The 22,228-nt window shown below is 45.5% G+C and overlaps 1 protein-coding gene across 2 annotated transcripts in view; it reads right to left on the bottom strand.

The window, feature by feature from the left end:
• ILDR2 (immunoglobulin like domain containing receptor 2) overlaps window positions 1-22,228 on the bottom strand; it is a 234,264-nt gene that overhangs the window by 143,192 nt on the left and 68,844 nt on the right. For both annotated transcript variants that reach the window (XM_066598554.1, XM_066598553.1), the window contains exon 2: window positions 10,442-10,762. In XM_066598554.1, the coding sequence (XP_066454651.1) occupies window positions 10,442-10,762 (321 nt within the window). The remainder of the gene's footprint in view (window positions 1-10,441; window positions 10,763-22,228) is intronic.

Here is a 22,228-nt window from a genome sequence, read left to right as displayed (position 1 = left end):
GCGTGTCACACACACAGCTCTGCTACATGCGTGTCACACACAGCTCTGCTACATGCGTGTCACACACAGCTCTGCTACATGCGTGTCACACACACAGCTCTGCTACATGCATGTCACACACAGCTCTGCTACATGCATGTCACACACAGCTCTGCTACATTCGTGTCACACACACAGCTCTGCTACATGTGCGTGTCTCACACACACACAGCTCTGCTACATGCGTGTCACACACAGCTCTGCTACATGAGTGTCACACACACAGCTTTGCTACATGTGCGTGTCTCACACACACACAGCTCTGCTACATGCGAGTGGCTCACATACATACCCAGCTCTGCTACATGCGAGTGTCTCACACACATACCCAGCTCTGCTACATGCGAGTGTCTCACACACATACCCAGCTCTGCTACATGCTTGTGTCACACACATAGCTCTGCTACATGTGCATGTGCACGCGCACACACAGCATTGCTACATGTGTGTCACACACACAGCTCTGCTACATGCGTGTCACACACACAGCTCTGCTACATGCGCGTCACACACACAGCTCTGCTACATGCGTGTCACACACACAGCTCTGCTACATGCGTGTCACACACACAGCTCTGCTACATGCGTGTCACACACAGCTCTGCTACATGCGTGTCACACACACAGCTCTGCTACATGCGCGTCACACACACAGCTCTGCTACATGCGCGTGTCTCACACACACACAGCTCTGCTACATGCGAGTGTCTCACATACATACCCAGCTCTGCTACATGCGAGTGTCTCACACACATACCCAGCTCTGCTACATGCGAGTGTCTCACACACATACCCAGCTCTGCTACATGCTTGTGTCACACACACAGCTCTGCTACATGCACGTGTCACGCACACACTACACACAGCTCTGCTATAAATATTTTTTATCGGCTTCTGCTGGTTTAGGATCTGTGAGGACATCACCCTTATGCGATCAGGGGAGGAGCTAAGAGTCAGTAACTGATCACATGGCGGTGACATCATCACAGGTCCTATCAGCACATGGCTGCTGTCTGATGAAGTGAAGCACCTGTGATGACATAAGCATCATGTCATCGGGGGCGGAGGTCAGAGCCCAGGTTACTGATCACATGACGGTGACATCATCACAGGTCCTGTGAGCACACGACTGCTGGCTCTGCATGTTTTATGCTTTAGGATCTGTGATGACGTCGCTGTCATGTACTAATGGACAAGTGGTCAGTAGCAATTTGACTAAGTACTGCTGTATCCATGGCAACTGAGGCCGCAGGGGTGTGTGGGGGGATGTAGTTCATCCGTAAGCACTCATTCAGTGCGCAGGGATGAAGGACCTGTGATGACGTCACCGTCATGTGATCAGGGGCAGAGCTCAGAACCCGGTGATTGATCACACGACGGTGACATCATCACATGTAACTCACACAGTCACTCATCACTCACAGACAGGTGGTTGTTAGTATTTTTGATCAAGGGTGCGATAGCATCAGCATGGGGTTACCGTTCACTTTTTGACATAAGCCTCCTTTACAATATACATCAATCTAAAAAAGCTACATATATAATAACCATACATATAATTATAAGTCAACATATCTCCATCCAGCCCTCATTCTGCACCCGCTCCATAAAATGTTTACAATTTAATTAAAAATCCCAATAAAAGAAAGTGAATCAGTGATCCGAAAAATAGAGAGAATAACGATCGCGAGCTCCTAAGAGTAATGGCTGCAATAAACTGTGTCACCGAGACATAGAGGCGCAATATAATAATATCACATCATTTGCAACGTCGTCATCGTGCCTCGCAATATACCACAACAGGCTGTATAGAATTAAGGGGTTATGTCCAGGAGGAGTAAAACATGACCGCTTCAGATGTGTCAGCTCACTCGCCATGACAGGGAAGCACCCCAATATTCCATAGTTTTCACCCAGTTGCACAATGAGGGAGAAAAACAAAAATATAAAAATAAAATAAAATAGGTCATTATCTATTGGATCAACTCAAAAGACAGCAACTTGTACAGTTCCTTGGGCGCAAGATGACTGCACTGCACTGTGCATGGGTAGGCTAGCTGATTGACCAGTGCTACGTAGATGAGCAGCCCCGGCCAATCAGAAAATAGCACACAGTGGCTAATTAGCAATGCACATCTTGGATCACTGCAACAGGGCCCCAGGCTCCAGAGGCTACACTAAAAGAGGGCAACTAGTAATATAAGACAACCTCCCAACTCCAGTCCTGGGGCACAAATCTTAATGCAAATTTGCATTACAAATTTCACCCAGTTTGTGAACCTTTTTGCAGGAGAAACTCATGAAAATGGGGTGGCAGGGAGGTATGATACAGAGGGTCAGGTCTGGGGTCCGATATTAATATAAGGGATCTGAATAGATTTAGCCACCTTCTTTTACACACACTTTGATAAGGTCACTCCAGTTTTTGCCACAATGCACTGCTCACGTACATAAACGTATTTTGGGATGAAAATCATTTTTGCTATAGGGTTTAATTAAAAATGTTGCACCGTTTGGCTTCTGCATCTTCGACATATCACTGTAAATAGACACTGTAATCTAAGCCTCAATAGGAGATCCGTCAGTGAGGCTGGACCCATGACTTGGTTTTCAGACCTTATGTTTTCTCTCCTGCCCTTTTTGTCAGCTAATTTATGACCATATCAAGGATAAACTTTGCCGTGGTAATTAGCTGCTAATTATATTCAGGAGAAGAGAGAGCAGAGGGAAACCAAGCAAGCTGTCAGTCCAGCATCACTGATGGATCGCCTATTGAGACTTAGTGGCTTTACACATGAGCGACAGTCGATCAGTGAATGTAGGCGGAGCGCATAGGAAATCACCTCTGGTCGCCCGCCGCCATTCACTTCATTCAAAGATGAACGACTGCAGTTTACACTGAATGACAACTCATTCTCTAGTCGCTTCGTTCTGGGGAGCAGAAACAAAGCGGCTACCGAGTGATTTTTTCACTGAGTACCCTGTAGGATCTCATGTTTACACAGAAAAGTATTAGTGAAATTTGCTCGTTTGAGTGATTTTTTGGGTGATAGTTGTCCCGTGTAAGGTCACTCATTTCTGACTATAATCGCACACGATCAGTTCCAGAACCATTGTTGTCTATGGGGCTGTTCCTATTAAGATGGTCATGTACATTTAAACCCTTTGCTGCAGACTTCCTGACAAGGCCCTATTTTTTAAAATCTGACATGTGTCACTTTAAGTGGTAATAACCACTTGTACTTATCCGAGTGATTGTAAGACTGTTTTTTTCATGGCGCATTAGACTTCATGTTAGTGGTGAATTTTCTTTGATGTGTATTAAGTAGAAATGAGCGAGTATACTCGCTAAGGCACATTACTCGAGCGAGTAGTGCCTTAGCCGAGTATCTCCCCGCTCGTCTCTAAAGATTCGGGGAGCGGCGGGGGAGAGCGGGGAGGAACGGAGGGGAGATCTCTCTCTCCCTCTCTCCCCCCCCCCCCCCCCCGCGCTCCCCGCAGCAACTCACCGGCGCCGGCCCCTGAATCTTTAGAGACGAGCGGGGAGACACTCGGATAAGGCACTACTCGCTTGAGTAATGTGCCTTAGCGAGTATACTCGCTCATCTCTAGTATTAAGTTTATTTATAAAAATATTCAGAATTGACAGAAATTTTTAAAAGATTTGCAATTTTTAACTTTTATTTTTTTTGGGCTTGTAAAAGGGATGTCTCGCACTACCGGATTTCAATTACAGATTCCTCAATCGCCGTCCATGTATGAACGATGGAAACGCTTGCAACTTGATAGGAGAATAGATAAAAAAGACAGAATGCCTCCTGGAGGGGAGAGATCTTTCTTCCACGCAGACAATACACGGTGCATACGCGTACATCCGCACAGGAAACCACACATTACCACGATCTTTCGCAAGTATTTTCCACGAAGGATCACAGATGCAGCAAGCGGAATTCAACCCATTCTTGTGAGCCCGGCCTAACATGCAAATTAGCTAATCAATCAATAACACTTTCAATATGTGCACTGTTTGTTTATACCATTTTGAAAGTGTCCTTTTCCTTATTTTGGATGTCAGAAAGCGTGTGAGTGAAGGCGCATTTTTTATAATTTTGATGAAAATATCCAAAATCTATGTTTTAATGGATTAAATCAGTTCTGAAGTGACCTTGAGAGGCCTATATGTTAGTAACCGCCATAAATCATCCCCATTTTAAAAGTGCACCTCTCCAAGTTTTCAAAACAGTATTTTTCTTACAGATTTTTAAGTTAAATATTTAAAAAACAATCCTAGATGTCAGGATTTACCACAAAATGCAAAATTCTCTTCTTTTTTTATCTTAGAGTTTTTAACTAAATTTAAAGTCAAAATTACCATTAATGAACTCACACCAGTATATTTAAGATATACAGTGCCAAACAAACGTAACTTTCAAAGAAAAGAACTTCCAGAGTGAGCTAATGGAAACCAGCATCAACATGTTGCAAGCTGACCGCGATGCCTCTGACATGCACGGGCTTGATTCAATTTTCTTTCTTGGTTCTTGCCTGTGGTAATATTGTATCCTGATGCCACCGGAAGTATGGGTGGAGCAAGATACAGGGTGCTTGACAGGGCGGTGACGCCCACAGGAGCTGATTGGCTGCCATGAGCAAGGTCCTAGCACACCGCAGCACTCACTTTTCCCGGAGCAGCCTTCCCCTTTCCTTCTCCCCGTGGCGAACCGCTAGGCGGCACCTGTGCTGACAGTGTGATACTGCAGCCGCTCTAGGAATCCCACTGCTGTGAGGCTGTGCCCTCCCATCTCCCCTGGCGAAGCCCTTGCACTGTGACTTACAAAGCCGCAGAGCATCTCCCCTGGCCATCTGCTCCCTCTGCAGACGTTTCTGTACCGCTGTGCCGCCTCTCAGCTCTGTCCCAGACGCTGGCTCTCTGCTGCTGTGTCCGCTGACAGCTCATTCCGCTGCTCAGTGTCTGCCACCACTTCCAGTGACGCCGGCTCTCTGCTGCTGTGGCCGCTGACAAACGGAAAGAGAGGGAGTAACTCCCACAATCTCTTCGTGCTGGCTCGTCATTCTTAAATCGTGTTTCCCCAAGTTAGCGTTATGGCCCCGCAGAAGCGTATTAATTCTCCTGACAGTTGCTGTTTCATTTGAGGTGAATATACAGTGTTGAAGCAACAGCTGAATATTACAGACTTTGTGAAAAAAAAGTATACTTCGTATACTTTGGACTAAAACTTGGAGATTGAGATCAAGATATAGTTCGGGTGCCTCAAAGTGTGCAAACGGTGTGCTGAGGACCTCCGAAATTGGTTCAAGGGTAAGAAAAAAGCTTTCCGTTATGGGATTCCTATGGTATGGCGAGAGCAAAAGAACCATAGTGATGACTGTTACTTTTGTTCATGCGATGTGAAAGGGTATAATTCCAAATGGAAGCATTCCATTTCATACCCCAATCTTCATTCAGCAATTCGTCCCATCCCCCATGCCACAGATATACCAGTACCCAAGCCCCCTGCTACCTTGGAAGAGATGCCTAGCTCCGATGAAGGTGGAGTCATACCTGAACCAGATGACGAATCAAGTTCTGACTTTGAAGATGATACAAGACCAAATTTTTTCCCCAAGAGGAGATGAATGATTTGGTAAGAGACTTGAATCTTCCCAAAGATGCCGCTGAGTTACTCGGTTCAAGGCTCAAAAGCAGGAATTTATTATTGCCAGGAGTGTCTTTTTCATGGTTCAGATATCGTGAAAAGGAGTTCTTTCCTTACTTTGCCCAGGAAGACAAGTTGGTTTATTGCACTGATGTTGAAGGTTTAATGGGTCAATTCAGAATCCAATATGATTCAACGCAATGGCGTATTTTCATAGATTCTTCAAAAAGTAGTCTCAAAGCAGTTTTGCTCCACAACTGTGGTTTTTATGCTTCTATCCCTGTAGGTCATTCTGTACACTCGAAGGAAACCTAAGAGAACTTGGTTCTTCGTAAACTTAAATATGAAGACCACGGTTGCCAAGTGTGTGGGGATTTAAAGGTCTTGTGCATGCTGCTCGGACAACAAGCTGGATATACCAAATACCCTTGTTTTCTGTATCTATGGGACAGTCGAGACCGACAAAATCACTGGAGCAAGAAGAGTTGGCAGCCGAGGGTGCTCACAGTCGGTCAAAAAAATGTGGAGGCAAAATTGAAGGAAGGTGTGTTCGTCGGGCCAGACATTAGAAGGCTTATAGATCAAGAGTTTGTCAATACCATGATGGATTCTTAAAAAGAAGGGTGGACTGCATTTAAAGAGGTCGTAGAGAAATTTTTAGGCAATAAGAAAGATCCTGACTATAAAAAGATCGTCGGACGAATGCTGAAAGCATTTCAAGCTTTGGGTTGTCTGATGAGATACCAGGAAAATAGAGCATTACAATGATGGCCGACTACTGTTGGAGGCTTCAGAGAGACATTCCAGATGCTACTCACGAGCATAAATGTACCAGGAGGAGCCTTACAGGTAAGAAGAAACGATTTTAGTGTGTTTTAGTGGCTCATTTAGGCTCAAAAATGATTTTCATGTAAAATTTGTAATTAAAAATTAATTTTATAAGTCTATTTTCATTTATTTTGAGGTATTGCCTTATTTAACACAGATAACTGAATTGTCAGGAAACGTGACGTCCTATGACAAAACGGAGGTCATTTTCAGATTCAGCATACCGAAAAATATAAAGATTACATGGAATAACCAAAACAGCTCTTAAAAAAACTTTTTTGTAGAGCAGTGTGATCGCTGCAGAATTCACGGTAAGACACCCGCCACAAATTCCACAGCAATGTCCGCCCATAGACATGCTGTGGTAAACGATTCTCCCCTGCCCACGAGCAGAAATCAACTGCGTTTTCCGCTCACGGGGAAGAAACGCAGCATGTTCTATTTTGTGCGGAAAATCGCATAGACAGCTTCCATTGCAGTCAATAGAAACCGTCCGTCCGTACCACAATATTCCGCGTAGTGGGCACTGCAGAGTACTACGGGAATCCGCGTTACAGCCTAGTGTTGGCGCGCCATGCCCTGCACTGCGCATGCACGCCGGTTCGCCGGCAAGACACTCGTGACGGATCTGGACAGGTGAGTATAGGGGAGTGGTGGCGAACCTATGGCACGCGAGCTGGAGGCGGTATGCAGAGCCTTCCCTGCTGGCACGCAGAGACGTGGCCGCTCACCACGGTAGTAATTCACTCAGCAGCGCTGCTATAGGCGCTGATCCCAGCGCACAATGCGAGGTCCCTCCTCCCTCCCCTGACGTCTCCTCTTTGGTTCCGTGAGAGCAGGTGAAGTGGTGTCCGGCAGCACACTGCCATCACAGTGTGCACCTGGGATCAGCGCCAGCAGCAGCGCCGAACAGAGGAGGAGGAGGTATATATATGGGTCTTGGGGGGGGGGCGCTATTACTACTGGGGCTGATATAAGGGATACGATTAAGAATAGTGTCCCCTATATCGGCCCCAGCAGTGATAGCATTATTACTGGAGCCACTGTGGGATGTGACTATTACTACTGGGGCCGCTGTGGGATGTCACTGTTACTACTGGGGGTCGTTGTGGGATGTCACTGTTACTACTGGAGCCGCTCTGGGGTGTCACTATTACTACTGGGGCCGCTGTGGAATGTCACTCTTACTACTGGGGCCGCTGGAAGATGTCACTAGTACCGTACTACTGTGGCCACTGTGAGGTGTCACTAATACTACTGGGGCCACTGTGGAGTGTCACTAATACTACTGGGGCCACTGTGGAGTGTCACTATTACTACTGGGGCCTCTGTGGGATGCAACTGTTACTACTGGGGCCGCTGTGGGATGCAACTGTTACTACTGGGGCCGCCGTGGGATGTCCCTATTACTACTGGGGCCGCTGTGGGATGTCACTATTACTATTGGGGGCCACTGTGGGATGTCACTATTACTATTGGGGGCCGCTGTGGGATGTCACTATTACTATTGGGGGCCGCTGTGGGATGTCACTATTACTACTGGGGGGCCTCTGTGGGATGTCATTATTACTACTGGGGCCGCTGTTGGTTGTCACTATTACTACAGGGGCCGCTGTTGGTTGTCACTATTACTACTGGGGCCGCTGTGGGATGTTACTATTACTACTGGGGGGCCGCTGTGGGATGTCACTATTACTACTGGGGGGCCTCTGTGGGATGTCATTATTACTACTGGGGCCGCTGTTGGTTGTCACTATTACTACAGGGGCCGCTGTTGGTTGTCACTATTACTACTGGGGCCGCTGTGGGATGTTACTATTACTACTGGGGGGCCGCTGTGGGATGTCACTATTACTACTGGGGCCGCTGTTGGTTGTCACTATTACTACTGGGGCCGCTGCTGGTTGTCACTCCTACTACTGGGGCCGCTGTGGGATGTTACTATTACTACTGGGGCCGCTGTGGGCTGTCACTCTTACTACTGGGGCTGCTGTGAGTTGTCACTCTTACTACTGGGGCCGCTGTGGGATGTCATTATTACCACTGAGGCTGCTTTGGGGGGGTCACTATTACCACTGAATCCGCTCTGAGGGGTCACTATTACTACTGGGGTATGTTTACACGTGGCGGAAATGCTGCACAATGTCCTCAGCGGAAATCTCCGTGGTAAATTCCACAGCATTTCCGTATCCAAAAAGCAGCCAAAATCTTCACCCTGTCTATTTTGAAACAGCCCTGTCCTTTTCAGAACAACTGAGGTAAAATAAAACGCTGTGATAAGCCCCGCCCCCTGACATGTTGGCACTTTGCAACAAATAAGTGGGTTTTGGGTTGCAGTTTGGGCACTCGGTCTCTAAAAGGTTTGCTATCACTGGTATAAGGTCTCTGGGGGCACTGGGTCTGATCCCGCTGTGAGATTTCACAGTTGGAATCCGACTTGGCCGTGGGCATGAGGCCTTAGGGGTGCATGTGACTTTCTAATCACTTTTTATTGCACGTTTTGGGAGCCATACATGTACAGCGAGTGAAGGGAAGGGGTTAACAAATATGTTTAATCTACATGAAAAAATGTAAACTTACGCCGTTGTAATTCCACACATTTTGTGCCCGTTTTTACATTAAAAACGTATGATGGTGTCACCAGCCGGGCACAGGGTCAGATTGCACTGCGGGATCCCGCATGTGGAATCCAACCCGTCAGTGAGCAGGCAGCCTATGACATGTTTTAGATTCTGTTCTTCAGGGCTAATGACGGATTTCCATTGCGTTTTTCAGCAATCGGTAGCCGCAAGGAATTCTGCAGTGCCAAGCTTCCATAGCAGCAAATTGGTTTCTGCTTGCCAATGCCGACCAGCGGATTTGCATCGCGGCAAGTTCTCTTTACCAAGGATTTATGCCACGCGGGTGTGTGTGGGGGGGGGGGGGGGGGGCGGGGCAAGCACATCGGCAACGGAGGGCAGATCTGCAGTGTCCGGACAGGTAGGTTATTCTTATTTTTAGGCCTCATGTCCACGGGAAAGGAGGGACCCGCTGCGGGATTCTGCATGAAGAATCCGCGGCGGGCCTGATTTTCCCCGTGGACATGAGGCCTTAGTCTTCCTATGTTGTTATATTGATTAAAAATTACAAATAAAGAATTTAAAAAATAAATAAATTGGATCGCTGAGTAGTGGAAAGAAAAAAAAATAAAAAAATATCGCCTGATCATATGTATCCCGATTTCTACTTCCCCATGCTGATGCAGGGGTCAGAATTTAACACAAGCAGCATGTATTGATGATCCCTTCCCGTCAGCTGTTGAGCGGCACATGACCGCCAGCCGGCTTCCTCCGGGTTCCGTAGAGCGGGCACTGGGGCTCTGGATGGGAAGCCGCTGCAGTAGCTGTATGCCTTTTTCTTTCTTTCACACAATAGTAAGCTTGTCAATTTTTTTTTTTTATGTTCCGGAAAATTCCTTTAACTATTCAGCTCTGTGGCTGGAGCCAAGTAGGTTGTTATCCTGGCTTCCTTCATTGATCACGTCCCTGTAGGATGACAGCTGGATGACATTGAGAGTCAAGGCCGGAGCCGTTAACATTACTTATGAGAAAGCGGTTACAATATATTAAAGGAATCGATATAAAAAGAAGATAGAAGGGAGTATACAGAAAATGGCAGATATGTACCTGAAGGACGGTCACAACATTCTGCAATAGGATAATATAATAGAAAATACGCAGCATTTATCTAATGTCCGACTTTTACTTGTTGCCTGCGACAATGTAATATTCCCGATGGTAGCTACTAATGTCCGTACATAGATAGACAAAGCCAACGAAACTTCTACCTGGTGTACAAAAGTAGCAAGAGGTGAGATGAAACGGTACTAAAAGGTGAGACTGACTTAAGGCCTCCTTTATATCCCCATCCTACCTTACCGTTAACGATGGTGACGGCCCTCCCCTTGTAGAAATCTCCCAGGGTCACACTGTCTCCTAGTTTGGAGGCCACTGGTCGCACAGTCCGGCTGCCATCGGCACAGTCCAAATACTGGTGGCCCCCCATGTGGGCCTTGCTGGGAGGTTTCCCGATGCCCAAAGCCTCTTCTGTACGGTCCTGGCAAAAAGATTTGTATTTCCACTGGACCAGAACTGGCTGGGACGAGGTGGTGGAGTAATGGCACCGCAACAAGGTTGACTGGAACAGCATGACTGCTTTCTTGTGGTCAGGCATCGTCACTTGTACCGCGTGGGACAGTCCTGGGGAACGAGAAGAAGAGTAACAGGTGACTGACGTGAATGAACTGGACACCATCATTACCAGAAAACAGTACAATGGAGAGAGCAGTCTTCTGTCAGATATACAATTTACAGAAGACTCTAGTCACTGCTGAACAATATAAATACATTTTCATTAGAGACCTTAAATATTACATTACACTCCACCAGCTTCTTCACATTTAAATAGACGTTATAATAAGTGACATAATAAATAACATTGACTAATATTCAATGCAAGAGTATCTATAGAAACGCTTTACCATACGTACAGCATTCTATCGGCAATAAAACATTATACAGACTATCATATAGATGTACGAGGCACAGAACAATCTATTGTCCCTTCCAGCATACTTATTCCAGTCAAACTATCATGAAACAATACTCAGATCCATTATGGAGACTATAAGAACTAAAGCCTGCTCTCTATGCATAAGAAAACAACAACTATAATACTGCCCCCTATGTACAGGAATATAACTACTAGAATACAATCTTCTATGTACAAGAATATAACTACTAGAATACTACCCTAAATCTACAAGAATATAACTACTAGAATACTGCCTCCTATGTACAAGAATATAACTGCTATAATACTAGACTCTATCTACAAGAATATAACTACTATAATACTGCCCCCTATATACAAGAATATAACTACTATAATACTGCCCCTATGTACAAGAATATAACTACAATAATACTGCCCCTATGTACAAGAATATAACTACTATAATACTGCCTCCTATGTACAAGAATATAACTACTATAATACTGCCCCCTATGTACAAGAATATAACTACTATAATACTGCCCCCCTATGTACAAGAATATAACTACTATAATACTGCCCCCTATGTACAAGAATATAACTACTATAATACTGCCCCCCTATGTACAAGAATATAACTACTATAATACTGCCTCCTATGTACAAGAATATAACTACTATAATACTGCCCCCTATGTACAAGAATATAACTACTATAATACTGCTCCCATGTACAAGAATATAACTACTATAATACTGACTCCCATGTACAAGAATATAACTACTATAATACTGTCCCCTATGTACAAGAATATAACTACTATAATACTGCCCCCCTATGTACAAGAATATAACTACTATAATACTGCCCCCTATGTACAAGAATATAACTACTATAATACTGCCCCCCTATGTACAAGAATATAACTACTATAATACTGCCTCCTATGTACAAGAATATAACTACTATAATACTGCCCCCATGTACAAGTATATAACTACTATAATAAGGCCTCCTATGTACCAGAATATAATTTCTATAATACTGCCCCCTGTAGACAGGAATACAGAATTGAACAGGTTGCCCTTGTTTGTAAATACTCCACAGTTACTGATGGCTCCCGCAGAGATCTGTACTCTCGCTCTATGAATGGATTGTGTTCAGTATTTGGCGGCTTTATCACATCACTGGGGATATGTCTGAACATTATTTTCTCATTACTTTGTTTATTTTACTTGTTTGTTTGTATTTATGGGTAATTTTGTTGAAGTACATGATATTCTGTGTACTAATAAATGTCCCTCGTTACAATTGTGGCTGGCACAGTTCCCCGCTTCGCTGTACGGTGCGATGACATACATGTGTAAACATGCTTATCCGGAATACACTCCATAATGATTATTAGAGAATAAACAGAATTGTTCATGGTTAGCTGAGTTTTCAATCAGAACAGAATTTGCCTTGTGCCCCTTTATGACTAACCTCATGTCCACGGGGAAAATCAGATCCGCTGCAGATTCTCCATGTAGAATCTGCAGCGGGTCCCTCCTGCCCCGCGGACATGAGCGCCGAAAATAGCAATTTAAAAGCATTTACCTTTCCGTAGCGGACGGCGAAGATCAGCTGTTCCTCACGGCCGGATCTTCATTTTCGGCCGGCGGATGAATTCCTGACGCCGGCGGCACATCGCCGGCACGTCGTCGACGTGCCGCGCGCATGCGCCGGGCACATCCGCCGAGCCGAAGCAAGGGAGATGCAGCCGTGAGGAAGAGCAGAGCTTCGCGGCCCGCTGCGGGTGAGTAAATGCTTTTAATTCCTATTTTAGGTCTCCCGCGGATCCGGACGGCTTCCATAGGCTTCAATAGAAGCCCGCGGGAGCCGTCCCCGCGGGAGACCCGCATGAAAATGGAGCATGGTCCAGATTTTTTCATGCTCCATTTTTTTTTTAATCACTTTTATTGACGATCCGCGGGTATTTATGTACCCACGGGTGGTCAATGCATCCCTATGGGGTGCGGATCCGCATGCAGGAAATCCGCTGCGGATCCTAAATCCTATTTTCCCCGTGGACATGAGCCCTTTCAAGTACACTGTGAAATCACGGTGCATAACCATACATGGAACCCAATACTGTAGGACGATGAACATCAGACTAGGCAGCCAGGTCTTGTACAACCAACTTAAAGGGGTTGTCCGGGTTAGAAATCTCATTTTCAAACAGTCTATTAGGGAATTCTGCAGTAATACAGAAGACAGCGGTATTATAAATGGTATAGTAAGTGGGGCCCCTATTACAGCTTATGCATTGGGGCCCATCATGTTATTCCTCTGCTTGTACAGAAGGAGAATCTGTCCTGGTCATCTACTCAAACAGCTTTATGCCACTTTAAAGAAGGAGCTCTGATGACGGGACTGTAACAAGCAAGATCAGGTATGATTTTCCTCCTCTGTAAACAGTGAAGGTTCCCAATTAGCAACAGCAAGCAGAGATCTTGAAAATGGTGATCATTTATGGCTTAGGGATGTACACAGAAATGAGAGGGCCATACAAAAAAACTCAGCCTGACACCAATCTATCAAATATACATCTATTAATATATTAATATGCAGTACCTGTATGGGAGGCTCTGTTTTCTGACCTGATAAATGAGGTCATTCTGATCACTTGCATCCACCACTAGGGGGAGCTCACTGCATATGGTTGGATACAGCTGATATTGAAGTCACTGGATGCTATAGAAATCTGTAGATAGTAATCTGTCTCAAGTGGTGACAGTATAAATCTGCATGCAAGGAGCTCTCCCTAGTAGTGGCTGTACAAATCTGTATGCAGTGAACATCCACTAGTGATGGCTGCATACCTTTGCATGAAGGGAGCTCCTCATCTAGTGGTCACTATGAGAATCTGTCTACAGTGAGCTCCCTCTAGTGGTGGCTGTGAAAAATCTGTATATAGTGAGCGTTCCCTGATGGTCACTCTATAAATCTGCATCCAGTGAGCTCCCTCTACTGGTAGCTGTCCATATCTAATTGTTGGGAGTTCCCTCTAGAGGGGTCTGTATAAATATGTATGCAGGCAGTTCCCCCAAATAGTAGCTGGCGATTGCCACTGTGACAGCATTACTCAAACAGGGCATGTAGTTGAATGCTTGGCCCTTTCCCACCAGGGGCCCGATAGTAGTATCACACCCTTCCATTATAGTAGTATGCCATTAGACTGGTTATACAGGCACAGAGGTAGTCAGGGGATTCACGCGTGTCACTGACTTTGTGTCCTAATTGCTTCTGAATTTCATGGCTCTTAACGATCTTCCAATTAAAGCATTAGGATTTGTTGGCGGCTCGGAGCTGACTTGTTATCGGCCTCTGCTTGTTTCACTTAACAGATTTTATGTTGAATTAAACATTAGGACTGAATAAAATATCAAAAATTCTCCCTCTTGTTGAGTAATAAGGAGATGACGAATATTCTTTCGTAGGTTCTCCCCAGGCTGGGCCCACATGGCGTCAACACGTCACTGTGTCCCACTCCAGCCCACAGACCATATTATATATCAGATCTGTGCTTTAAATGGATCAAGTACCAGGTGACTGCGACAGCCAGTGGTCATTGTGACTTGATGGACTTCTTTGGTCGGGTCAACCTGGAACAGCGGTGTGGTGGCCCCCCAGGTTCAGGTCTTGATGCTGTCACAACAATATTGGGGAGGGTCACATAATAAGTTCTTGTTGTACACACCCTTTTGAACTCTAAACCTTACAAACATAATGCACTTTGATCCATGGTGTACTCTACTACTCCCAACCAACCCTCAACACTGCATGAAGAAAGTCTTAATGGGGTGCACATTATAAGCTTGTACCCCATCAATATGGGCAGTGATTTTTGAACCCTTTACCCATGCCCTAAAAATAGATGAGGAGTGGCACAACTTTTTTTTTTGACTTCCCAGGCCACACTTGGGGCTAATGCCCACGGCCGGATTACTGTCACGTTTTGCGTGGCAGAAATCCGCGGCGTTATCCCGGATCTATTAGGTTCTATTGAACCTAATAGCTCAATGTTCACCCTGCGGAATTCCGCAGCGTGAAAAAAACGTGGCATGCTCTATTTGCCGTGGGAATATGCGCGGACGGCTTCCATTGTAGTCAATAGAAGCCGGCTGTCACGCTATACTTCCACTGTAGCACAGTGGAAGTATCGCGTGAATACGCGGCCCGCCCACTGCTGGCCACGTCGTCTGACACTGCCGGAGTGTCATGCGCTGTGCTGCGCATGGGCGCTGGCCCTCCATGCAGGACGCATACAGCAGATCCAGGGTTGGTAAGTATGTGGGTTTTGCGGGGCGCCGTAACGGACTCCGCTGCGATATTCCGCTGGTAGAATCTGTCACGGCCGTGGGCATGAGCCCTTAGTCAGACGGAAAGGTAGCCCGCCTCAGATCCCGGCACCACACTCTTATAAAAGCGGTTGGATAGAAAATCTGTCTTTGTGGCCCGTAATAACCAATCACAGCGCAGCTTTAATTTCTCATACGGCTTTCATAAGTGTGGTGCCGGGATCCGAGGTGGGCTACCTTTCCGTGGACCACCTGCACTTCAAAGTAGCTGCATTAAAAAAAGAGCTCCTACAGATAACAGTGATAGCCAGAGTGCTCCCCAAACAGATTCAGTCATAGGGCCACAGATCCCCCCACAATAGGGCTAGCTACAGTAATTCCCCATTGCATTACACAGAGGCATCACAATTAGGGCTGTCACAGGACTTGCCTATGAGTGCCATACCACAAAGCCCCCTTCCCCATGAGTACCAGATTGCAGAGCCCCCATTTTTACCATACCACATAGCCCCCCCATCACTAACATACCATACATCTCGAGTGCCATGCAACGAAGCGCCCTTATGAGTGTCATCCCTATCAGTACCGTACCCTGGTTCCCTTATCAGCACTAAACAAAGCTTCTCATGAAAGCCATGTCACATAGCCCCATCGGTACCATATCATAGCTCCTCCATAAGTGCTGCGTCACACAGTCATCCCTCAATACCATACTATTGATTCTTTCATGAGAGCCATGTGACATAGCCCCCCTCAAGGTCATACCACAGAGCCCTCCGTGAGTGACATGCCATAAAGCCCTCCCATCCGTACCATACAACATAGCCACCATGAGCCATGCTATACTACAGAGCGCCATATCACAAAGCTTTTCAACTAGTCAGTGAACCCCTACAACAGAGAAAGCTACTGTAACCCAAATAAATCCTTGCCACAGAGCCTTCACAATAAGGGTCTTCCACAGAAGCTGCCTATGCGTGCTATACTACATAGCCCCCCAAGAGTGTCTCACCATGTAATTCGCACACTACCATGTCATACAGTCCTCATGCCATACTACTAGACATAGAATCATAGAATGGTAGATTTGGAAGGGACCTCCAGGGTCATCGGGTCCAACCCCCTGGTGAGTGCAAGATCACTAAATCATCCCAAACAGATATTTGTCCAACTTCTGTTTGAACACTTCGATTGAAGGAAAACTCACCACCTCCTGTGGTAACCTGTTCCACTCATTGATCCCCCTCACTGTCCAATAACTAATCTGTCTCCCCTCCCTTTCAGTTTCATCCCATTGCTTCTAGTCTTTCCTTGTACAGATGAGAATAGGGCTGATCCCTCTGCACTATGACCTTCAGATATTTGTAGACAGCTATTAAGTCTCCTGTCAGCCTTCTTTTTTGCAAGCTAAACATTCCCAGATCCTTTAACCGTTCTTCATAGGACATGTATTGCAGACCGCTCACCATCTTGGTAACTCTTCTCTGAACTTGCCCCAGTTTGTCTATGTCTCTTTTAAATTGGGTTGCCCAGAACTGGACACAGTATTCCAGATGAGGTCTGACTAAGGAAGAGTAGAGGGGATAATTACCTGACATGATCTAGACTCTATGCTTCTCTTAACACATCCCAGAATTGTGTTTGCCTTTTTGGCTGCTGCATCACATTGATGACTCATGTTCAGTCTATGATCTATTAGTATACCCAAGTCTTTTTCACATGTGTTGCTGCTTAGTCCAATTCCTCCCATTCTGTATGTGCTTTTTCCATTTTCCTTGCCCAGATGCAGGACTTTGCATTTTTCCTTGTTAAATACCATTTTGTTAGTTACCGCCCACTGTTCAAGCTTTTCTAGGGTCTCGGTCCGTTGTTTGTAGTGGCAAGAACCATGTACATGGAGGTATACGTCGATAGTCTATAAAATGATGCCCTGCTGACAATGCGGCAATACTCTGGGAATGGTCAGTCATACTTCCAACAAGACAATGCGACTCGTCCCAAATCCTGTATTACTTGGTTTGAGCATTTGAATGTTCCATGACTGGAGCGGCTGCACAGAGTCCAGACCTGAACCCTACTGAACATCACTGGGATGAATTTGAACTTCGGGTCAGAAAATATGAACCATGTCTATCTTCTTTGAGAGAACTCCGCAGATGTTTGCAGGATGAGTGGAGGGAAACTCCAGCTGAAGTTTATCAGACATTAGTAGAAAGTATGTCACGGAGAGTATCCAATGTCATTAGGACCAAAGGAACCCCACTAAGCATTACCATATGGAAATAAATACTACTTCTGATTCTTGATCAGGTTTCCAATTACTTTTCATAGGACAGTGCATCCATCTACGTATCCATCCATCTATTGTAAAAGTCCTTGAATGCAGCATTCACAAGCCCGGCTTGCTGCCGGGTTATCAGATTTTCTAGATTATTTTGTAAAGTAAGGCAACTTCAGGAAGAAAGCAGGAAATAAACGTCATAACAGAAGATGCGATGCTCTGCAGACGCCTGCACTGTTACACATTACATAGACTTGTGTTGCAATGAAAAAATGGGTCATGATTACTGATGGGCCTGTGGGAAGACTCCATGTGGTCCAGGATACGGTCACGGTACACGGGGCATCCCGCTCCCCCAGGATCGCAAAAACAAAAGGAACTTCTAGGAAATAATGACGCAGACTCCTAATGGCCCGTTCCCTCTGCTATAACCTACTTTCTAAATCAAGCGAGCGATCCTTAAAGGCATACTTACCGACGAGCCTGTTATTTATAGACGTACCACTTGGGATAATATATTGAGCAAGCCAAGCTAAGCATATATCCAACCAGCAGCTGTGGAACCACGTAGTGTATTACATGCTGTCCTGGGTGATCCATATTCCCAGAACGCCAAAAGGAAAGGGTATCAGAGCTTGCCCACTTTCTAAAACACCTACATTCCGAATTATGATACATGTAAGTCAGTCCTTACTATACATAACCGGAACATAAGGGATTAGATTCAATGCTCCAGTCACATCCAAAGCTGCATTAAAAAAATTTCTGCTGGTTTAGAACACAATGTGCTGAGGGAGTTTATAGATCATTAGATACAGTAGGTAACAATTAGATATAGGTCACATGATATAGGTCAAAACTTTCGGCTATTAGAACCAATGGTTTCCTACGAGAACGTTCAGATGTTTCTGTGCGTCTAAAATTCCTTCATCCGAACGTTCCCATAGGAAACCATTAGTTCTGATAGCTGTGAGTTTTTTACGCGTGTGTTTAAAAAACTCCTTATCTCATTCATTAAAAAAAATTAAAAAATTGATATCTCTGCGTCCATAAAAATTGAAGTATTTAAAATCTCATAATATTAATCGTCCGCAGTGAACGCCCTCAGAAAAAAATATGCAATGCCAAAATTGCGCTTTTTCGGTCACCCGTCTCCAAGAAAAAAACTGAACATAAAGCGATCAAAAAGTCATATATACCCCAAAATGACATCAGTGAAAACTACAGGTCACCTCACAAAAATTAGCCCTTTCATAGAGCTATAGTCAGAAAAAGTAAAGAAGTTATAGGGGTCAAAAGATGGCGGCAGAAAGCAAAGGTTTTTAAAAAAAAAAAAAAACTACATAAATATAGTATTGGCCTAATCGTGCTGACCCACATAATAAGGGCTTTTTCACACAAGCGTATATCAGCCAATATATGCTACCATGTGATGCACGGGCTCTGTGTATATGCCATGGGGCGGGGGTAGACAGCTTACCTCTGCTAAGCTCCCTCCCCTCGCCGCCTCACCTCCCCTCTCCTCCCCTCTAGCTGTTTGCAATGGAAGTGGGCTGGACAGGGGCAGGGCTTACCTCCAGTCCCTCCTCCTGTCCACAGCCAGTAATGGAAGGCGGAGCTTAGCCCCTGACCTTCCCATTGCAAACAGCGGCAAGGGGCGGAGAGAAGAAGAGTAGGGGGAGGGAGTTTAGCAGTCACGCTGCTAAACTCTCTCCCACCTCCCTTCTCCAGCCGCTGTCATTGGCTCCCATAGGCTCGCACCGAAAACCCGCAAGATTTCTGTGGGAGAGCAGCAGCTCCAAAACCCGCAGCGTTTTGACACTGGTTTTGGAGCGCTTCGGCCACCGGCATTCAGTTGCGGCTTTTTCTTCCCATAGAGAGGAGTGAGGCCACAAGGGAAAAAAAAAGAATTGACATGCTGCGGCTGTCAATTACGTGCCGCTTCCGCCCGGCTTTGCTGCGACGGATTGGCCACTGCGTGTGGACGATATTTTTGCAAAATCTTGTCCACATAGCTGACTAATCCCAGGATTAGGAGCCGCGGGCAGATTTGCCGCGCAGAAATTCCGCACTGAATTTCCACGGCAAATCCGTCCCGTGTGAACCCAGCTTACGTTTTCCACTACATTATATGCTACATTAAATAGCGCTATTGAAAACTACAACTTGTCCCTCCAACAACCGCCCCTCGTTCAGCCGGACACTGGGAGAATAAAACATGTGGGGGAGAACAAGGGAAAATGGGAAAAACACAAAGAGCTGCGGAGGGAAGAGGTTAAAGCGACCAACATCCTGTGGGAAACAGCAATTTTCGTGACATTTTTGGGCGGTGATTTATCCTACTTCGTAAGTATTACGTTCCGGCTGGCGGTGCCCACTTGGCGCTGTCACATACGTTGCTGGATTTTTCAGGTCGCTGGAAGACGAGGCATTAGGAAAACACATTACTGGTAATTAAAGAGAACACGAAGAAGATAAATTCCGTCTCCCTCTCAGGTAGCCATGGTGATGTCCTGATTAGCTTTAGGGTTTAGAATAAACCCCCTTCCCTGGATCTCTAGGTCTCAATTAACCCCTTCGGGGAAGTGACAGCGAGCAGAAGCGCGATGGGACCTCCAGCAAGCGAAAACATCCTGGATTTATTAGTTTAATGAGCGCCTGATCACCGCCATGATCAAAGCTGCGATCCGATTGGCAGTGCGGAGCCCACATTATCTGCGCCAATTTAATGAGCTCTTTAATTAGCGTATTGTCAGGATTGTTACCTTGAAACACAGTCATAAAAAAAGTATATAAAGCTTCCTTAATGTTTCCAGGGGGCAATTACCATATTTTACACCTTGTATAAGTGTTCACCCACTTCCCAATGTATTAGCTCTTTTATTCTTTTTTTAACCCATCGTTCTATGGAAAGTAGCCGAAATTGTGAAAATAGTGTGGCACAATATTTTGTAGTAGGGTGGCGATACAGATTTGTGGCACAAACTACTGATAGGTTTGACCTTGGGCTTAGGACTAAGGGCTTCTTCACATGACTGTAAAGTATACGTGCGCAAAACACGGAATAGAACCCGCTGATGCCAAGGAATCCATCCTTAAGAGCATCTTTTGCGCAAGCATTCCACGTGTGTGGGAACATATAGGATCTGCTCTAGCTTTCTGTGTTTTGCGCAGCAAAGGCCCCCATAGAAGTCTATAGGAGGTGCGCAAATATGCAAAGGGATGTGTGAAAATATGCGAGGGAATGGTGTGCAAAAAAACGTGAAAAAATAAACACATTTGGACCTCATTAGGCTAATCCACAGAAGGGGTGGGCCGTGCGCAAAAAGTACAGTACTATCTGCATACTGTACAAGGGCACAAATCAACCTCAACAACCTCGTTCACGCACAAGTACGTTGCGCTGAGGCGGGCATATTTACGCATACGGTCGTTTAAAGCTGCCCTAAAACTCTGCTCACATTCGTGTCGGAGGCCCCAATTGGGACCCCCGATGCAGATCCGCCTTACAGTCCTACACAAATGATATTCCCAAGGGCATATTTTGCGTATTTTGCGTCCGTACGTACTATGGGCAGCTTAGAACTCCCCGGTCTTCCATCGGTATATTCTGACACGCGGTTTACATGAATTTATGTTTTTACGCCTTGAAGCCAGGAGACGATGTAAAAAAAAATGCATACGCAAAAATACCCACTGAATACACACATATACATGCAGTAAAAAGGCGCGATTTTCAACGGCCAAACTACATGGGTCCCTCCAACCCGACTATATACCATAACCCCCCTCCGTATACCGCAGATCAGTCGCGGGTACGGCCGGCACGCTTACAATTATTTTTAGCTTATTAATTTTTTGGATTGCATCGACAAACTATAATCCGTGTACAAAACAACAAGAGGAGAAATCCATCATTCACAAAACACGAAGCGGCGCTATCCTCGTGTACACACGCAGAAGCAGAGTCTGAAATTGCAGCTTCACTTTAACTCTTCGATTACTGAAACCAAACAAAAAAAAATAGCAGAACCACCAGATCCAACACATCCTGGACCTGAACAGACCCAACAATTGCGTATTAGGGTCCATCCGGCAGTTGTGAATGGTACCTTAGGGCTTCGACACACAAACGTGAAAAGCCGCGATTATGTGCAGGGGAAAAATAGAACCCATTGATTTCAATGGCTTCATTCTCACTTTTTTTTTTTTTTTTGCACCCGTTGTTTTAGCAGGCCCAAGAATAATAAGAACAGTCCCATCTTTCTGCGTTTTGGGCACCAAATCACTCCATAGGAGGTCTATGGGAGGTGCACAAAAACGTTCTTTTGTCCCCGCAGGTAAGCGATAAATGCAGCGCATAGTGCATCTACCAGGCCCAACCTGTTTGGTGCCCTAAACTTATTGGTCTCTGCATATTACTAGCAGCACCACTCCTTGTCTCTGCATATTACTAGCAGCACCACTCCTTGTCTCTGCATATTACTAACAGACCACTCATTGGTCTCTGCATATTACTAGTATCACCATTCATTGGTCTCTGTATATT

The sequence above is a fragment of the Eleutherodactylus coqui genome, chromosome 4, assembly GCF_035609145.1.
Source record: "Eleutherodactylus coqui strain aEleCoq1 chromosome 4, aEleCoq1.hap1, whole genome shotgun sequence".
In the NCBI taxonomy this organism is placed as follows: Eukaryota; Metazoa; Chordata; class Amphibia; order Anura; family Eleutherodactylidae; genus Eleutherodactylus; species Eleutherodactylus coqui.
This window is presented reverse-complemented; position numbering and strand designations above follow the sequence as displayed.